General features: G+C 34.1%; 1 protein-coding gene across 4 annotated transcripts in view; it reads left to right on the plus strand.

Moving 5' to 3' along the window:
• The window catches only part of ADGRG6 (adhesion G protein-coupled receptor G6), a 143,947-nt gene extending 127,633 nt beyond the window's left edge, over window positions 1–16,314 (plus strand). For 2 of the 4 annotated variants that reach the window (XM_070733639.1, XM_070733640.1), the window contains 6 exons: window positions 212–323; window positions 2,394–2,677; window positions 6,730–6,831; window positions 8,934–9,086; window positions 10,264–10,310; window positions 13,869–16,314. In XM_070733639.1, coding sequence (XP_070589740.1) covers window positions 212–323; window positions 2,394–2,677; window positions 6,730–6,831; window positions 8,934–9,086; window positions 10,264–10,277 — 665 coding nt within the window. In that variant the 3' untranslated portion in view covers window positions 10,278–10,310; window positions 13,869–16,314. The remainder of the gene's footprint in view (window positions 1–211; window positions 324–2,393; window positions 2,678–6,729; window positions 6,832–8,933; window positions 9,087–10,263; window positions 10,311–13,868) is intronic. The other 2 variants (XM_070733637.1, XM_070733638.1) reach the window with 1 other exon arrangement.
• The last annotated feature ends 1,487 nt before the right edge of the window (window positions 16,315–17,801 follow it).

Consider the following 17,801-nt stretch of genomic DNA (forward strand, 5'->3'; position numbering starts at 1 on the left):
CTTTCATGTAGCATATAAGTACTGTACAGCGATTAGAGAGTTGAGTCTTTCCTTCCCCGTGAAAACTAAATGCAATCCCATAGGAGATAAACTAAATCTATGTGATGAAGATCCATGTGCACTCATGTATGTATGAATCTGAAGTCTGCATTCACAACGGATTATTATATGTTTATAAAACTTATTTTTGCTGTGTTTTATTTTATTGCAGGTTTACCAGCATTGGTGATAATTATTATTCTAGCAAGCACCCATACACATACAAATGATATTTACAATGTTTTGAATGACAAAAATAATAAGGAACAAGGTAGAGATGATGTGTAAGTATTTGGTAAATTGCAATGATGCAGACAGCCTGGTAAATTATTTTAAACCATTTCTAAAGTGATGTGAATCCAATAAGAGTATGTATTTCAATTGATGGGAGTAAAGGCAAATACAATCAAGGCAAATTTGTCATGATCCTCTTCTTTCCAAGTAGCTAGTTAATTAAGCTTTCCACTTTGGTTAAAATGTAACACAAATGCCCTGTTTCCCCCAAAATAAGACATCCCCTGATAATAAGCCCAATTGGGCTTTTGGGTACATGGCGATAAGGCCAAGCGCTTATTTCACGGTTCAAAAAAATATAAGACAGGGTCTTATTTTCAGAGAAACACAGTAGTTCTACATCAGGCCTGCCAAACTGACGGCCCATATCATGTGCAGGCCACGCCCAACACATCTTCTTGCTTTATTTGCTGGTTTTTCTGTTCTGTCTTTTACTCCATTTTTTTCTATTGACTCCTATGTTTTCTGGAATTTTTGGTCTTCATTCATTATTAGTTGCAGAGTATTTTCTATTTTTCCATTTATGTCATGCAATAGGGTTTTTTTTATCTCACTGTAAGTATTTGTCAAAGTGTCCTTTATCTTTTGGAACATCAAACCCATTTCTTTTGAAATTTCATTTATTTCCTCCTGATAGAGCATCTTATTTTAGTAAGTCCCATTTTTACGCAAGAGTCCATATACAATATATTCAAACTTAGTGTTGCTCCTCACCTATGAGTACAATACTCATAATTCTTTATATTCCAAGATTATTGAATCAGTTCCATTTAAATAGTCCTGGAAGCTTTCCAGACATCAAAAGTTACTAAGAGTCTTCCTTATTCCCACAGTTGAGTCTCCAGTAATCATAAACTAAATATTACAGAACAATAAGTATCTTCACAGTCCTTCAAATGGGTAGGGGAATGGTATATTTTACATTCATCAGTAGGTGGTGACTTCAGCTTAGGTTTCAGTGTTGTTACTAATGTAAAAAGTTATTGAACAATTTTAATTCAATTTGTAGAAACAAAGTCAGTTATTCAAGTAGATAGTTCCAGCATTTTAAAATGCCTTTCCAAAACAATGCCTACCAGTTTGAAAGTCCAGTTGTCTATATTTTTAAAAGCCTTTAGTTTTTCTTCCTTTAATTCCTTTCTTTTGGTTCTAGAGTTTTTCTCTGTATAATTGTTCGCCGCTTTAACAAATGGTTCAAAGAGTCTCTTTTCCTGGATATTTTTTTTTTAAGTTAGAGCAGTGATGGCATATCTTTTTTTCCTTGGGTGCTGAAACAGCATGGGCACGAGCTATCGCACATGTGCAAATGCCCACACCCATAATTCAATGCCTGGGGAGGGTGAAAGCAGCTTCCCCCACCCCTCGGAGGCTGTCTGAAGGCTGGAAAGGGCCTGTTTCACAACTTCTAGTAGACCAAGTAGGCTCGTGTTTCAACCTCCCCTGGCTCCAAAGATTTCCATGGAGCCAGGGAAGGGTAAAAACGCCTTCCCCCATTCCCCCAGAGACTATCTGGAAGACAAAAACGCCCTCTGGATTCCCATTTTCATTCCAATATAAACAAACATACACATCCCTGGTGAAATAATCATGCATTCTGTGAATATTCATTGTTCATAGGATGTTTTCATGTTGCATAAACTCCATGTCAATAAATATTTAGTTTGCAGTTTCAGGTTTTTTAAATACAGTCAGAGATTATTACAAAATTGGGAATATTTACATTTGGGACAGTACCTGGCTGGATATCGAACTTCTTTAGATATATTTTAGGAAGCTAGAGTTTGTTTGTAAAAGAAGCAATAGATTTTAAGTGTTCTCATGTTTGTTCAGAGAAACAAACTTAATCTTCACTGGGGAAATTGTGGCAATATTTAAAGTATCTAGAAGTACAGAATAACTGATTCTGAATTTGTCTGATCATTTACTAATCCAGCATTACCCTGATATAACTTTGAGGAAGTGATAGTTAAAGCCTTTTACTTTTATAGCAAAGAAACCAAAATTAATAAACCAATTTTGTAACATGAGAATAACGTAGAATTGAAACTTTTTTTTTACAGCTGTTGGATTAAAAGCACCATTGTATTTTATGTGACTTGTGTTGGCTACTTTGCAATCATGTTCCTCATGAATATTGCCATGTTTGTTGTGGTGATGATGCAAATATGTGGACGAAATGGGAAACGGACCAATAGGACTATGCGGGAAGAGATCCTGAGGAACCTTCGTAGTGTCATTAGCCTGACTTTCCTCCTAGGCATGACATGGGGCTTTGCTTTTTTTGGCTGGGGGCCACTATATCTTCCTTTTCTGTATCTCTTCTGTATTTCCAACTCATTGCAAGGTGAGTAGAGGAACGTTTTTTAAAAAAACAATATAAATAATAACCTAATTTTTGGCTACTTACAGATTCACAGGTATATTATTTGCATTATGAAGCACTCTTAACAGATATTGTACTTAAGATTTGTATATTTAAGCCCATACAAACAGACACACAAAAATGGTATCAATTACAGCATAAATAGTAATGCGTTACATAACAGTAATTGATGATAATAAAATTCAGAAACATCATATCATGGTGAGTAGAATTGTTTGGGACTGGAAATGTTCTCCAACTTGCCCTGTTCTGGTTGTTTCAGGAAAGTTTAATTCATCTATGTCTTTTGAGTAAGAAATATAGAATTGGCACATTTTTGCTTTCCAACTTGAAACTTATTCGAAATATCTAATTTAAGAATTAACAATGCTCTCCAAAATTAAGCCTAAAATGTTCCTTATTATTGAAATAGGAAGGGGACAGGAGTTTAGAATGAATGTTTCTTGTTCTAAGCCATGACCCATAGAGTTGATTGAAGAAGTGGTTTCTGGTTTTTCTCTCATTTTTATTTGATTTTTTTTTCTTTTTTGCCATCTACTCTTGACATATCAAAGTTTGACGCAATTCTATTTAGTTTTCAGAATGCTATATTGTTGGTAAATGGAGTCCTGAACCATTTGACACATTTTTTTCTACTATCTAACCAGTTTGGAAAGAATAAAAGGGGGGAATGTATTATAAGATATTATTATATTATAAAAAGTTTTTAATTTTTGTTCATTTGCTTATTACAGGTGAGGGTTGCAAATACTAAATTAATTATCTCCAAAAAAATTCCAGATTTTGAAATATTTAGACAAAGAGTGGTTTTGTTTTAATAACATTTCAATTTAGTTATTGTTTAGGTTCAGGTTATCAAGCCTATATCACTTCCCCTTCAGCAAAGTTGGAGTAAATTTTTGTAGCAGAAAAGGACCAATTTAAAAAGGGATCTCTTTTTCACACCAACAACTCTCCATTTGTTTTTTTTAGTCATTTCTCTTTTTATCCAAGATACTCTGAATTTTATTTCATGCCATTGTTTTTTCAAGTATGTTGTTATAAAATACCTATCATATGATAGAAAGCATGATTGGTGTAGTTTTATGAAGACCGCAAAGGTTTCATTAAAAAAAAACAAACAGTGAAGGTAGTGAACCTTAGTAGTGCAGTTGTCAGAGTGCAGTTCTGCAGGCTACTTCTGCTGACTTCTGGCTGCCTGCAGTTTGGTAGTTCAAATCTCACCAGGCTCGAGGTTGATTCAGCCTTCATCTTTCCGAGGCAGGTAAAATGAAGATCCAAATTGTTGGGGGCAATATGCTGACTCTGTAAACCACTAAGAGAGGGTTATAAAGCACTGTAAGGTGCTTGTATATGTCTGTTCTGTCGAGCTCTCTGGTAGAATCCTCCTGAAAATGCACAGATAAAATTTCAGACACACACACGTTTGAAAATTCAAAACAATTTTCTTTATACCGAAAATGCAAATAAACGAAGCACTCTTTTTGTATAGCAAAGAGCACTCGTCTCCAAACAAACTGGTAATTTGTACAAGTCCCTTATCAGTTCTGTGATACTTAGCTTGCAGCTGTGAGGCAATTCACAGTCTTTCTTCTTTCACACTTTGCTCTGGTTTAGTTTCAAAGCAGGGAAAAATCAGCACACAAAGGTCAAAGTAAGCAAAGCAGGCACGAAACACAACGATCAGATAATCCTCCACAATGGCCAAACCCACAGGCTGCTATTTATAGCAGCCTCACTAATTACCACAGCCCCACCCAACCACAGGTGGCCTCATTTTCTTTGATAATAATCTCTCAGTTGTTGCTGCCTATGCATCGCTCTCCGCATGTGTGGCTGTATCATTAACTCTTGTTCCGAATCCAAGGAGGAGCTAGATAATTGATCTCCTTCTGAGCTGTCTGCCACACTCTCCTCCTCCCTGTCACTCATGTCTTCTTGGTCAGAGGAGCCTCCATCAGCAGATTCCACCAGGAGCAAAACAGGCCTGCAGCATGTGGATGTCTCCCCCACATCCACAGTCCTTGGGGCAGGAGCTGGGCCAGAGCTAACCACAACATATGTCTTATTGCTATTGCTATTCAACAGGACTCTATCCATACTTGTTTTTATTGGAATTGCTTGAGCACCCTCACCAGTAAGGTCACAGAATCTGGGTTCTTATCCAAAATCCAGATGAATTATTAAAATTTATTCTTGGAAATCCAATGAGAGTTCCAAAACAAATTCACATTTAGGCATTTTCTGTTCCTAGGAAGAAGAAACTTTCCAGTTTAGAAAATAGGCCTAATAGCAGCCTATGTTAATTAATTCAAGGAATTAAAGGAGAAAAAACTTGATTCACAAATTGAACAGGGATTTTTTTTTCATATTAAGCAATTTGTTCTCTATAACTGAAAAATACAGTATTGTATCAGTTCAATTCAATTTTATTTGATTAGTCAATCGACCATATCAAAGCAAAAAATAGCGACCACATTGGTCATCATAAAACTGTGACTCATCATAAACACTATACAGCAGTGTAAACTGGTTAAAATACAATAAAATTAGATAAAATAAAGGGAATTTAAATAAATGAGTTAGAATGCAGTATAATAAGCTAAAATTAAGTAGTAAAACATGAAAATATAACTCATGCAAAGGTTTACATTAAAACAAATGTAAGAGTCTACGGAGAGGGGCGGCATACAAATCAAATAAATAAATAAGAAAGAAAGAAAGAAAGAAAGAAAGATAGATAGATACTGGTATAAAATATTCTTAAGTGAATTCATCTCCTTTGCATACCAGTATTTTATCATAGGCACCCACTTACACAGATGTACTCTATGAAATTGTTCTGACTTGCTTATCAATATACCTGAATACATGCGTAACTGAATAAAATTCCTGTTTCCCTAGCAATAAAAAGACCATTTACCTGCTAGAGGAAAATCATTCAATAGAGCTTTTATTTCATGTCTACAGCTTATTCATCAGTAATATGAATACTATATGAACTATATTCAAAATGTCATGATTAGAATCAAAGCCATATGAGTCTGAGTGCTCTCCCTTTTGAATTCCAGATAGTGTATATTAATAATGTCATGTTCTAATTCTATACATTCATTTTTCTTTACCAATTCTTATATTTCATTTATTACATTAATTTGCAATATTTAACACATAAAATGAATGTTTATCTCCATATAGCATGTGCTATAGAGATGTATTAAAGTACAAATATGGTTTTTTTTAAAAAAATAAACAGCGAAATAGAAAAAAATATTAATAATATTTGTTAGAATATTATTCGTTAAAATAATTAATAAATACATTTTTACTACCTTGTCATTTAAAAGAAAATGTATTTTATGTTTCATTAATATAATTAACTGGAATAAAATAAGATTATTTTAGAAATTGGATAACAATATAACAATTGCCAGGTTATGGGTTGTCCATGGCAACATTGCTTTGGGACCAATAAGTAAGGCAGAATAATGTGCTACAGAATGTCATTTGTCCTCTACCTCTACATCCAGATGGACATAATAATAGACAAAATGATAATACATATATTTCTGGATTATTACAGTCTCGAGTTTTCCCCCTGTTTAAATAATATGCAAATTGAACATTTTAATGCAAGCAAAATAATATGTAACGTTCTTTACTACACTCCACAACTGTAAATGCTTGTCCCAGAGTCCAGGTCCATTCAATTTCCACATTCAAATATGCCTCCTTCCTGGCACTAACTTTAAGAGGAGAAATGGATAGAATCTGGAGTGCAGCCGTATTAGGACTAAGTATAAAAGCATAACAGTAATGTTCAATAAAGCTTTGCTTTCCCCAGTTTAATTTCCCATTAAGAATACAGGTTTGCACATGTGTAACAATTATTTAAGTTGTATATTTAAATATCATATACACTGTTTCATGAACCAAAGGAATTTGTGTCTTTGTGTGTGTTTCTTAATCTTTTTTTCTAAAACTCTATATTTTATTATTATTTTTCTTTTCAGGTTTATTTATATTTATATTCCACTGTGCAATGAAAGAAAATGTACAAAAGCAATGGAGAAGACATCTTTGTTTTGGACGATTCAGGCTGGCAGATAACTCAGGTAATAATTTGTCTCTCTTAATTGAGCCCATAAAGCTAAAATGTACATTATAAGGTAACTTTTCATCATGTGACCTGCAAAGAACTGCTAAGTGCAACTTTCTGATATATTTAATAGAAACTATCTACTAGAAAATTGTGAATGTGCCATTTCTGCAAATCAGTGGTGAAATCCAATTTTTTTTACTACAAATTTTTTAACAATATCTATCACAATGGTGAAATTCACCTCACTTCTATGTTCCAAATTTCACTTCTGTGTTTCCTTTTAAATCAAAAGAAATTAATTAAATTAAAGTTTGAATTGTCCAACCTGCGGCTTAAGATGTAATAATACAGAATAATTATTAAGTAGTTGCCTTTAGCGAACATTTGCATTTTTAATAATTTTTATTAAATGTTTTTACATAGTTAAAAGCAAATACCATAAAGAAAAAAGTGAAAATATGCAGAAAAAGTAGAGTTAAAGAAAAATAAGATAAATAAGTTACTTCCACACTTCTTTACAGCAATTACAAACTCATTATCCCTTCTTCCTTATTCAATCTTTTTACAAGTATCAAATCCAGAAATAACAATTTCATTTTTTCCCGTTTTCATAAAATGTTCCCAGTCTCTAATAAAAGTATTTACTACTTTGTCCCTAACCAAATAGGTCATTTTTGTCATTTCTATTAGTTTGGCCTTCTTTACTATCCATTCTTTCTTGTGGGCATTTCAGTATTTCTCTATCTTTGTTCATACAGATAGTCCTGAATATATCACTATTCTTTCAGAAACTGTTCAAAGTTATGACAGTGGTTACAATTGATCCTTAGGGTTGTCCCAGAATTCCCGTGATCATATGATGATGATCTGGGCACTTGGCTACCACTTGCAATTTTACTACCATGCAATCATCTGATCGCCATTTATGACCTTCTCTTAGGGCAGGGAAGGTTGCAAGTTTCTGGAGTAAGTCTCCTCCAGCTACATATCTTCCCCAGTCCTTCTGCACTTGCAACCTGCAGGCTATTCAAGAACCACTACAGTACCTCTGCCTCCTTGCTTTACCTGCCTTGCACACCCTCCCTGAGCCTAGTTGCATAAGAACATAAGAAGAGCCATGCTGAATCAGGCCAAAGCCCATCGAGTCCAGCATTTTGTGTCACACAGTGGCCCACCAATTGTCCATGGGGATCTTGAGCAGAAAGAGAAGGCAAGGCCCTCCCTTTCCCCTGACCCCCAACAAATGGTACTCAAGGGAATCCTGCCTGCCTCAATAACCACCGATACACTTGGCATCCGTGAATCTGTCTAATCCTGCTTTGAAGCTGTCAAGGCTGACAGCTGTCATGACCTCTTCTGGAAGTGAAATCCATAAACCAACGACCCTCTGGGTGAAGAAATATTTCCCTTAATTTGTCCTCACTTTCTTACCTATGAGCTTTAGGGAGTGCCCCCTTGTCCTAGCATTGTGTGAAAGAGAAAGGAATTTTTCTCTATCCACCTTTTCTATCCCATACATGATTTTATACACTTCGATCAAGTCACCCCTTAAACGCCGTCTTTCAAGGCTGAAGAGACCAAGGCGTTGCAACCTGGTTTCATAAGGGAGGTGCTCCATTTCCTTTATCATTCTTGTTGCCCTTTTTTGCACCTTTTCCAGTTCCATTATATCCTTCTTGAGGTGCGGTGACCAGATCTGTACACAGTAAGGCATCACCCTCACATGCCCCTAGTACCTTCCTCAGTCTTTCCATGCTCATCTCTCACCAGTTATACTTCCTCTCACTCACTCCCCTATGCAGTAGCAATCACCCCAAACCTTGCTATAAAAAACTACTTGTATTTTATGTAAGTAAAATATAATTTCAGATGTTTAAACATGAATGATATCATTAACACGGCAGTGTCATTGCATAGACGAATTTTCCCATATTGTCAGCACAGAGGAAATGCATGATAGCCTGATTTGCATAATAAAGGGTAATAAGCACACTAGGGAAAAATGAAAATGATTTGTGCTTTCTTTAATTCCATCCCTTTACTTCTTATAAGGTCTGGCTAATTATTTCAACCTGGTATGCAATCACAACCAGTTTTGCTTTCTTTTATTTTCAGACTGGAGTAAAACAGCAACTAATATAATAAAGAAGAGTTCAGACAATCTGGGAAAATCCTTATCTTCCAGTTCTATTGGTTCTAATTCAACGTACCTGACTTCAAAATCCAAATCCACATCCAATGCCTACCATAAAAGGAACAGCCATTCTGGTCAGTAGCTTTCAATATGAAAAGTCTAATTTTAAACTATCTACCTGGGTTAGCTTGGAAGCTTAGATAAGTTATGCACTAGAAATTCATCCATGGAAATTAACCAGAATTTGGCTGGGATTCATCTGCTTCAATCCACATCCATTTTTTTCCCATTCAAGTGGCATATATCAGCAAAAGATCCTCAAGACCCACATGCTATTATCTTTAGGATTACCAAAAGCTAAAAATTATCTAAATCTAAAATAGAATAGAATAGAATTTTTATTGCCCAAGTGTGATTGGACACACAAGGAATTTGTCTTGGTGCATATGCTCTCAGCGTACATAAAATAAAATATACATTTGTCAAGAATCATGTGGTATGACACTTAATGATTGTCATAGGGGTCAAATAAGCAATGAAGAAGCAATATTAATAAAAATCTTAGGATATAAGCAACAAGTTACAGTCATACAGTCAACATGGGAGGAAATGGGTGATAGGAATGATGAGAAAAACTAGTAGAATAGAATAGAAGAATAGAAGTGCAGATTTAAAACAGAGTAAGATTGTTGGCACTTTTCAACAAATCACTGCTAACATTCCTTTTTTGTTTAAGTGACATTTCTTTTAATTTTTATTTATTTTGTGCATCAAATGTTAACATCTCACTTAACTGATTTTGGTGGGGTTTAGTTAAAAAGAATACATTGTATTGCATGCAAAAAAATTATCTGAAAGTGTTTAAAAGTGTTTATAATTATTGGTATGTAACATCCCGTTGCATTAATTACAAGTAAGCTTTTTAGTGATTTGTTAAATATGAATCACCATAAGTAACTAATTTGATGTGTTGTGAATTAAGTTCTACATTAGATAATAGATTTTCTTTAAGTATCTGGAGATGATTATTTGCCCTTCGTAAAGATACATCTTATAAATCTCGGTTTAATATAAATGACAAAAATAATATGTTTGTGTTATGTGCAAATTTATAAAGTACAGTTTATGTTAATCTTTCATTCTGTATTAACTGTTAACCGCTTGAGTGCACCAGTTATTCAAATTAGTATGTTATGTTCATGTTAAAACATAATTTAGTAACGTATATGGTGGTGGATATCTTCAAGTAATTGTTTAATTATTTCACTGTTCTCCAAAATTGATTCAGTTGCTCATATGTTTATGGTATAGATAATGTCTTCTAAGAACATATCCTCACCAGTGGTCGAGCATTCAAGGTAAAGTGTACATCACAGTTGCTGAATGCATGATTTCCAAGCGCTTGCATAAGGGCACTTGCATGAAGTTTGAATCAGCAGAAAAGATTAACTAATCATACATATTGCTTCATTCTATACTGTGCATCTTTCTCTGTCATTAATTCTGCCTGACTACAATTTGATACACAAGGGTGCTTTTGATTATGATTAGCATGAAAATGAAGCATTCAGGATTGTTTGAGGGTAAACATTCAAGGAAAACATAAAATGCATATTGTTAGGTATATATTTTTGTCTAGTAGCCGACAAGAAGAAAATGAAAAAGATACCAGTTAATTTATAATAATATCTGCAAGAAATTACTGTATTTTCTGATGCTGAACATTTTTTCAAAACGTTAGAAAAGGCTTCATAGACAGTTTATTGCTTCAGCATTTATTTTTAATATTTAGCCAAATGAAAGTAGAATGAATTTTTATGGATTCAGCTATCATACAGTGACAGACAGACACTCCAATAGGTAGGAAATTGTTTTCTTCAAATATTGGTCCTTGACAGTTGATTTAAGCCATTCTAACTTTGAGCCTCAGCATAATATATAACTATTAAACCATTGCTCCTATTCTCCATGAATATGTCTAGTCCTGAGAACTTAGACTTGCTACCAGCCAATTCATTGTCTGTGGTCCATTGACTCCCAATCCCAGATACAGCATGTACATGTTCATACTCCAGTCATTCAATTTTAGCCTCCAAGAAAGGGAGCAAGCATTATGGACATGAAAGCAGGTAGCTGCCATACACCTTCCTGTAGGGGTCACCTTCCTGAATCAGGGTAGGAGAAGTGATCAAGAGACTGGAATTGGGAAATGGGTCAAGCTATTTTGCATCAGCTGCTGAAGCAGTCTACAGCTACAAGGATGAAGAAGATCTCACCAACTGAGGCAGGAGAAAGAAAGAAGGAAGGAGCTGGGAAAGCCTGAAGTAATGGTGGAAGCTTCTCCACTTACCATGGTGGGGGAGAGAGGTGAACCTATAAAAGGCTCGCGAGCTGGATTATCATCATGTCATTGAGTTGCATATAAAAATGTTTGCCAAAAAAATCATTATGGCTATATTTTAGCATGCCTATATTTTTTTCCCATGTTAAAAAAATCCTGTGCAATTTGCATTTTCTTCATTTGCATTTCATAAATAATTCTAATTTTAAATCTACTTAATTTTAACTATACATTATTGGGGGGGGAGATTGAGGAATCCTTTCCCTCTTGTTTATATTTGTGAGCAATTTAAATTTTATGTAGGTGCTTGTTTGGGTAATTGAATGCTAGATATTTTAAGGAGTATTAGTCTTTTTGCATAAATATAATATTCAATAGTAACACATAGCAATTGTGGCAAGAATTCAGCAGAGAAACTCTTATTCATTAGATACCTATAAAAATAATGTGTTTAGTTGTATATTAAGAGGAACATTATATGAGCACCATCTAATGGTCACATTTAGATCAGCAAGGCTGCTCACTGTCTTGAACTCTCCAGCCTTCTGTTAGTATCTTACTCAAAAGTTTGTTCTTGAGGTTGAAGTTACCAGTATGAACACAGCTGACTGAACTCAGTTGGAGTCAGCTGATTCTTGAATCAGTTCTATGTCATAGTATAACTCTGTCAAAGTCTGAAACAATATATTTTGCTTACCAAGCATTATTGAAAAGGAATTCAGTAAACTCTGTCAGTGTTGTTATAAATATTAATTGCACCCAAGATAAAAGTACATATTTCAGTTTTAGTAGAAAAAATACTTTATCAAGTTTTTTTTTTACTTTTAGGTATTATACTGTACTATTCATTCTGTGTGATAAAGGCAGATGCGTCAATATTACTTTCACAAATATTTAATCGCACATTCTTCTTTCTGGGTTAATTTCTACATTGAAACCGATCCAGCTCACACAAAATGCATTTAAACATTATTCTTCTTTTTCAAAATGTATTAAGTGCATTTTGGCACCTTTGATCTAAAAAGAATGCATGCTGGAAACTGCGCCTCTCCTAATTTTGATCAGAATTTGTAAATTTCACTTTTGCCAAGAATCTTCAGTTACATGATAATGATGAATATTTTGTCGTCAATAGCCATACCAGCTGATTTTGTACAGCATACGGGAAGCACACAGTATGAGCAGTGTGGTGGCTAGAGATGGAGCTCTCAACTCATAATCAGGAGGCTACGAATTCAATCCTAGCTAGTGGCAGATATTTCTCTGGATTCAATGAGTTATTGTCTGCTGTGATCTCCGTGTAGGCATCAGGAAGGGCAGCTGGCCAGTAAATGCTTGTGCTCCCAATTCCACCCTGATGCAAGGTTGTAAAAAAATGGAAACATTCAATATAATCATAACATAATAGAGGATGAGAAGCAGTGCATGTTATTAAAAAAAGAATATGAAGCTGTGATTTTCATTTCAGTGTCCATTCTTGTAGCCATTACTGTTGATTTTAGTGCACCTTTCCTCATTTCATCAATTCTGCAGTAAAAAAAAATGAATTTCTTTTCCCTTCTTGACATGAGTATTTTATCTTGTCCCTATTCTGATTTGGGACAATCTGAATCACACATTCAGAACTGATTGTTCATGCGAAATTACCCTGAATCCTGTTCAGAATGAAGCAGATAACATCCCCTGCTTTTTGTAGAGCACTTTCATAATCACATTCCCAATACAAAATCAGACTCCAAATGCTTATGCCAAACAGCATTTAATTGTGAGTCAAATTACTGCAGTTTGATATAATGGCTTCAATAATGTTGGTGCCATTATTTCAGTAACCATGTACTGTAGGTCAGCATAGAAATGTCATCCAATAACTGAAAACCAGAGGTACATTTCATATCATATAAGGTGAAGGAGCAAAATTCAATTTGTATTTCTAGATAGATCAGGAGTGGGACGATGTGGCGTTCATACAGTTTCATTCTTCTAATTTACAGTTCCCAGCGAATCAGTGGAGCTGTATTTTTCAGGCCAATGATACAGATGAAATGAGTACCTTAAGACTTCAAGACACCCATTGCACCTTTTTAGAACATATATCTCTTCCCCCCCCCCTCTCTCTCTCTCACACACATACACACATTGCTCCTTAAAACCTCTCAAAATGGGAATAATTAAGAGGTTTTAAGAAGTAAAATGGAGCAAAATGGGTGACTTAATTTTTAGGAAAGCTTAAATCACCATTTTGCTACTTCTATTTCCCTGAACCCTCGCCCAAATGGCTTGTTTATAATTGCCTCCCTAAAACATAAAAGTGATGAAATTTTATAAGAAAGCAATAAAGGAAAAGCTTTTAATGTATGGTTGTTAATGTGTAATGTAGAGCCTGTTGTAACTATCAGACTGGCAGCTTTCATACTTATGGTATAGATTGTAAAAAGAAAATCGGAGTTCGGAACAAAAAAAGGGTATTATATACTTTTTAGTATTTACTAAGGGGTTGTCTGAGGTCATCCTCTTGGCAGTAAATTTTGTTTTCAACATTACTGACTTGTTTTGTTTTGTCTTGTTTTTTAATCAGACAATGTTTTTCTTGACAAGCCTTCAACAAAATACATCCAAGTGGACATGGAACAGACGTCAATCATCCCAGTTCACCAAGTCATTGACAAAGTGAAAGATTACTACAATACTCAATCAGACAATTTCTATAGACATGTGATCATGTCAGACTCTCTGAGCCACAGTACAAAATTCTGAATATCTGGGTATCTGGAAGAAGATAAGTCAACAAACAGTGTAAAGATTATTGTGTTGAACTCGTGGTGACTGGCTGAAGATATAAACTCTACCAAAGTGTTGTGCTTTAACCAGTTATATAAGCTTGTTCAGCTACCTATACTTGGAGAAACATAACATCTAATTAATTCTCTCCACTGATCCAGTATTGATGCTGGCACTCTCTTATCAACAGTTCTCAAGCATCTACACAGTGGCATGTATATCCCATCTATAATCTTGCAAAATTAAGAATTTTGAAAAGCTCAAAACTAAAGCTTGTAGCTTCCAAAGACATTTTCAAAGCATGCTGTTAAGATGTTGCATCAACCCTAATTTTATTCTGTGATATATATACATATATTGGGGGGGGGCGCATATGTAGCCTTACACAGGGAGAGCTATACAATTGTGCATGTCCTTAGGTATAAATGGATCCCCTTGTTTCATATAATCAAATCTTCTCTGAAAATAGAGATTATAGCATATTCTGCTTGCGGCATAAGCAGAAGTCTGCTTGTGCAATGCTAAAAAGGTTATTTGAGATTTGTTTTCTCCATAGACAAGGCAAAGAAAAACTATTTTTAGTGAATTTATACTTTTTCGTGCCTGATTACAGAAACCAAAAGTGTTTCAAAGATTTTCTTAACTCTTGGTCGTAACTCTCGCTTGCAATCTCTGGGCCATATTTATTATTTCATTATTTTTTAATGGCAGAAGTATGGAAGTGTGCTTCTTTGATTTTGGAAGAGCTTAATGAAGTGTTTTATGTTAACTTAAAAGTTCACCTAGTTATAGACCAAAAGAAATTGAGCAGTTGAATATGTCACAGTGACTATGCATCATCATCAAAGAATAGAAATTCTGAATCAGTCCAATATGATACATAAACTTCCATCAGTTTTTCCTAAATTGCTTTATTTTTACATCCTTAGATATGTGGAATTCCAAGCTGGAATGTAAAGGTTTTCCATTTATTTATGCCTTAAGAGCAATGTTTATTTACCTGTACAAATCACATTACTGCCAATTCTTACATCTTTTCACACAGATAAATCTTTATATGTTAAATATAAAACAATGTTTGTCACTTGCTCAATTCTTTAATAACTCTTTCTGTGTGCTACTTCATTTAATCTCTCAGTAATATATAACATAATCTCCAGTATGTCTTCTCAGACATAATTCCATCTGAATACAAGGCAGCTTATTTTAAGGGAAATTTGTTCAGAATTGCAAATTTGATCAGTGACTGACAGTGGTCATAGGATTTCCCCCTCTTTTTATGGAAATAATCTCTGCATGCTTATTTTCAAAATACGTTCCAACTCTTTGTTTAAACAACTACAATTTATTAATTGCACCATCAGAATTGTCAAATTAAGTTGCCCTGTTATCTCAAAGTTGTTTGACTTCAAACTATTTAATTTGCTTTATAATCCCTAAAAGGAATTATTTATCAAGCTAAGGATTTAATTTAATTAAATGATTCCTTATGATATCAAATTATACCAGAATCTGATGGGATCAAACAGCATTTCTAAAGAGAATGTTTTGTTCAAATGTTCCTTCTTTAAAAAATTGGTTTAAATCTCTTAATAAATTACAGAAAGTAGTTTATGTAACATTTCTTCTGGATAAAAATATTCAAAATAAGGGAAAATGTACTTCTGTATATGGTAATTGGAAGTAAATAATATTAAAAATGATAAATAATACTTTACTTTCATTAGGAAAATTGTAATACTGTACTATAGTTTCCCCTTAAGATGGTTTCATCTGACCAGATTAATGTGAAATGTGCCTATATTTTAGCCAAATAAGAATATTCTTTGCATTTACTACCATGTAGTAATCCTTAAAAAAATAATTCAGATAAATAGTTTTTCTAGTGCTCTTCTTTCCTCATATTGTCTTTCTGTATAAATCCTTAGTTTTCGTATCAGCAAAGCTTAACTTTCTTTGTATATATTTATTTATTTCTGAGCTTCAAAATATGTCAGCATATTTCAGTTGCCCACTAGCAGTCTTTGTAATTATATGCAAACTTTAAACGATAGGGAGAAAAATAGGTTTGTGTGTGAATATGTCTGCATGTTGGATTTGCTATGTGTACAGTTTATTAGATAAGTTTTTGTTATCACGGAAATACTGATATAATTTCAAACATTAGTTTTTAGGGACTAGTGATACAATTTATAGAAACATTGTAACATCAGTAATCTAAGTCATTAAAATTTTCAAAATTGTGAGTGGCTCTTGATTCTTTACTCCACGAAATTCTTTGGTAGAGTGCCGGAGAACAACATATTTCTTCCAAGTAATATTTCTTCACCAGAATTTGGAGATTGAAGAATTAAACTACTGAGATGACAGGTAACTCTAAATTCTGTCCAATGACATAAGAGGAAGGTATTTTTATGTATTATCAGGGATTTCAAGATGAGAAGAAAAACAAACAATCTGGCCATTATTCTCCAAATTAATGCAAAATTGTAATTTTAGGCAACTATTTCACCCTTTTCAGATAGTTTGGAATACTAAAATGGTAACATATAAAATCTCAAAATGCACTCATTTTTATCTCCTCATCCAGTACTTGGCATCACCACATGCATTTGTTATATATCCATAAATATATAAACATACATAGCACACCTTTATTCCCTGCTCTCAGTTTTGAACCATCTTTAAGCATGTCATTCATGTGAAAGTTTTCATCATCTTTCACAGTTTCTGAATTTAGTAACCAACCTTCCCCTCAACTCCATACTTGCACAAAGTATTCCAAGATTCAAGTCTGCATTTTATTCAATAAACACAAACCTTTCTCATAATCACATCTTTCTCGGTGACTTGGTATACACATCAGCCCAGGTTAATTCATATTGTATTTGCAATTTTTTACCCGTAATTATCTGTACCTTTCCAGTTCAAATTCTAAAACTTTTCAAATGTGCTCTTTCCATTAATTCTGACAAGACTTTCCAAGGGGGGAAATTTTGCATCCGCTAAGGATGTAGTCTTTACACCACACACACAAAGTAGCATTTCTTAACCAAACCTTATTCATATTTGGCAACAATTGCTACCAAGCTGCCTTCCACTGAGGATCTGTATACTGCATGAATCCAAAAAAGGGCTGCGAAAATATTTACAAATCCCCTCACATCCTGAACACAAACTGCTTCAACTCCTACCTTCAAAATGATGCTACAGAGCACTGCACACCACAACAACTAGACACAACTTTTTCCCCAACGTCATCACTCTGCTAAACAAATAATTCCCTCAACATTGTCAAACTATTTACTAAGTCTGCACTTACTATTAATTTTCTCATCATTCCCATCAACCATCTCTTCCCACAAATGACTCTAAATTTGTTGCTTATATCCTTACAATTTATATTGACTGGTTCCTAATATGATTTGAATGCTTATTTGTACCCAGGCTATCATTAAGTGTTGTACCTTATGATTCTTGACAACTTTTTCTTTTATGTACACTGAGATCATATGCACCAAGACAAATTTCTTGTGTGTCCAATCACACTTGGCCAATAAAATTCTATTCTATTTAAACTTTTCCCCAGTTATTCCATCTACTTCTGCAGCTTTGCCATTATTCAAGAGTCACACATTTATTAAATCTTTTTCAGTACTTTTTCCTTGAACATAACATTTATAGTGTTTCTTACTATCCCACTCTTTCAAATCTCTCATTTTCTTCATTT

This window comes from Erythrolamprus reginae, chromosome 1, assembly GCF_031021105.1.
Source record: "Erythrolamprus reginae isolate rEryReg1 chromosome 1, rEryReg1.hap1, whole genome shotgun sequence".
NCBI classification, from domain to species: Eukaryota; Metazoa; Chordata; class Lepidosauria; order Squamata; family Dipsadidae; genus Erythrolamprus; species Erythrolamprus reginae.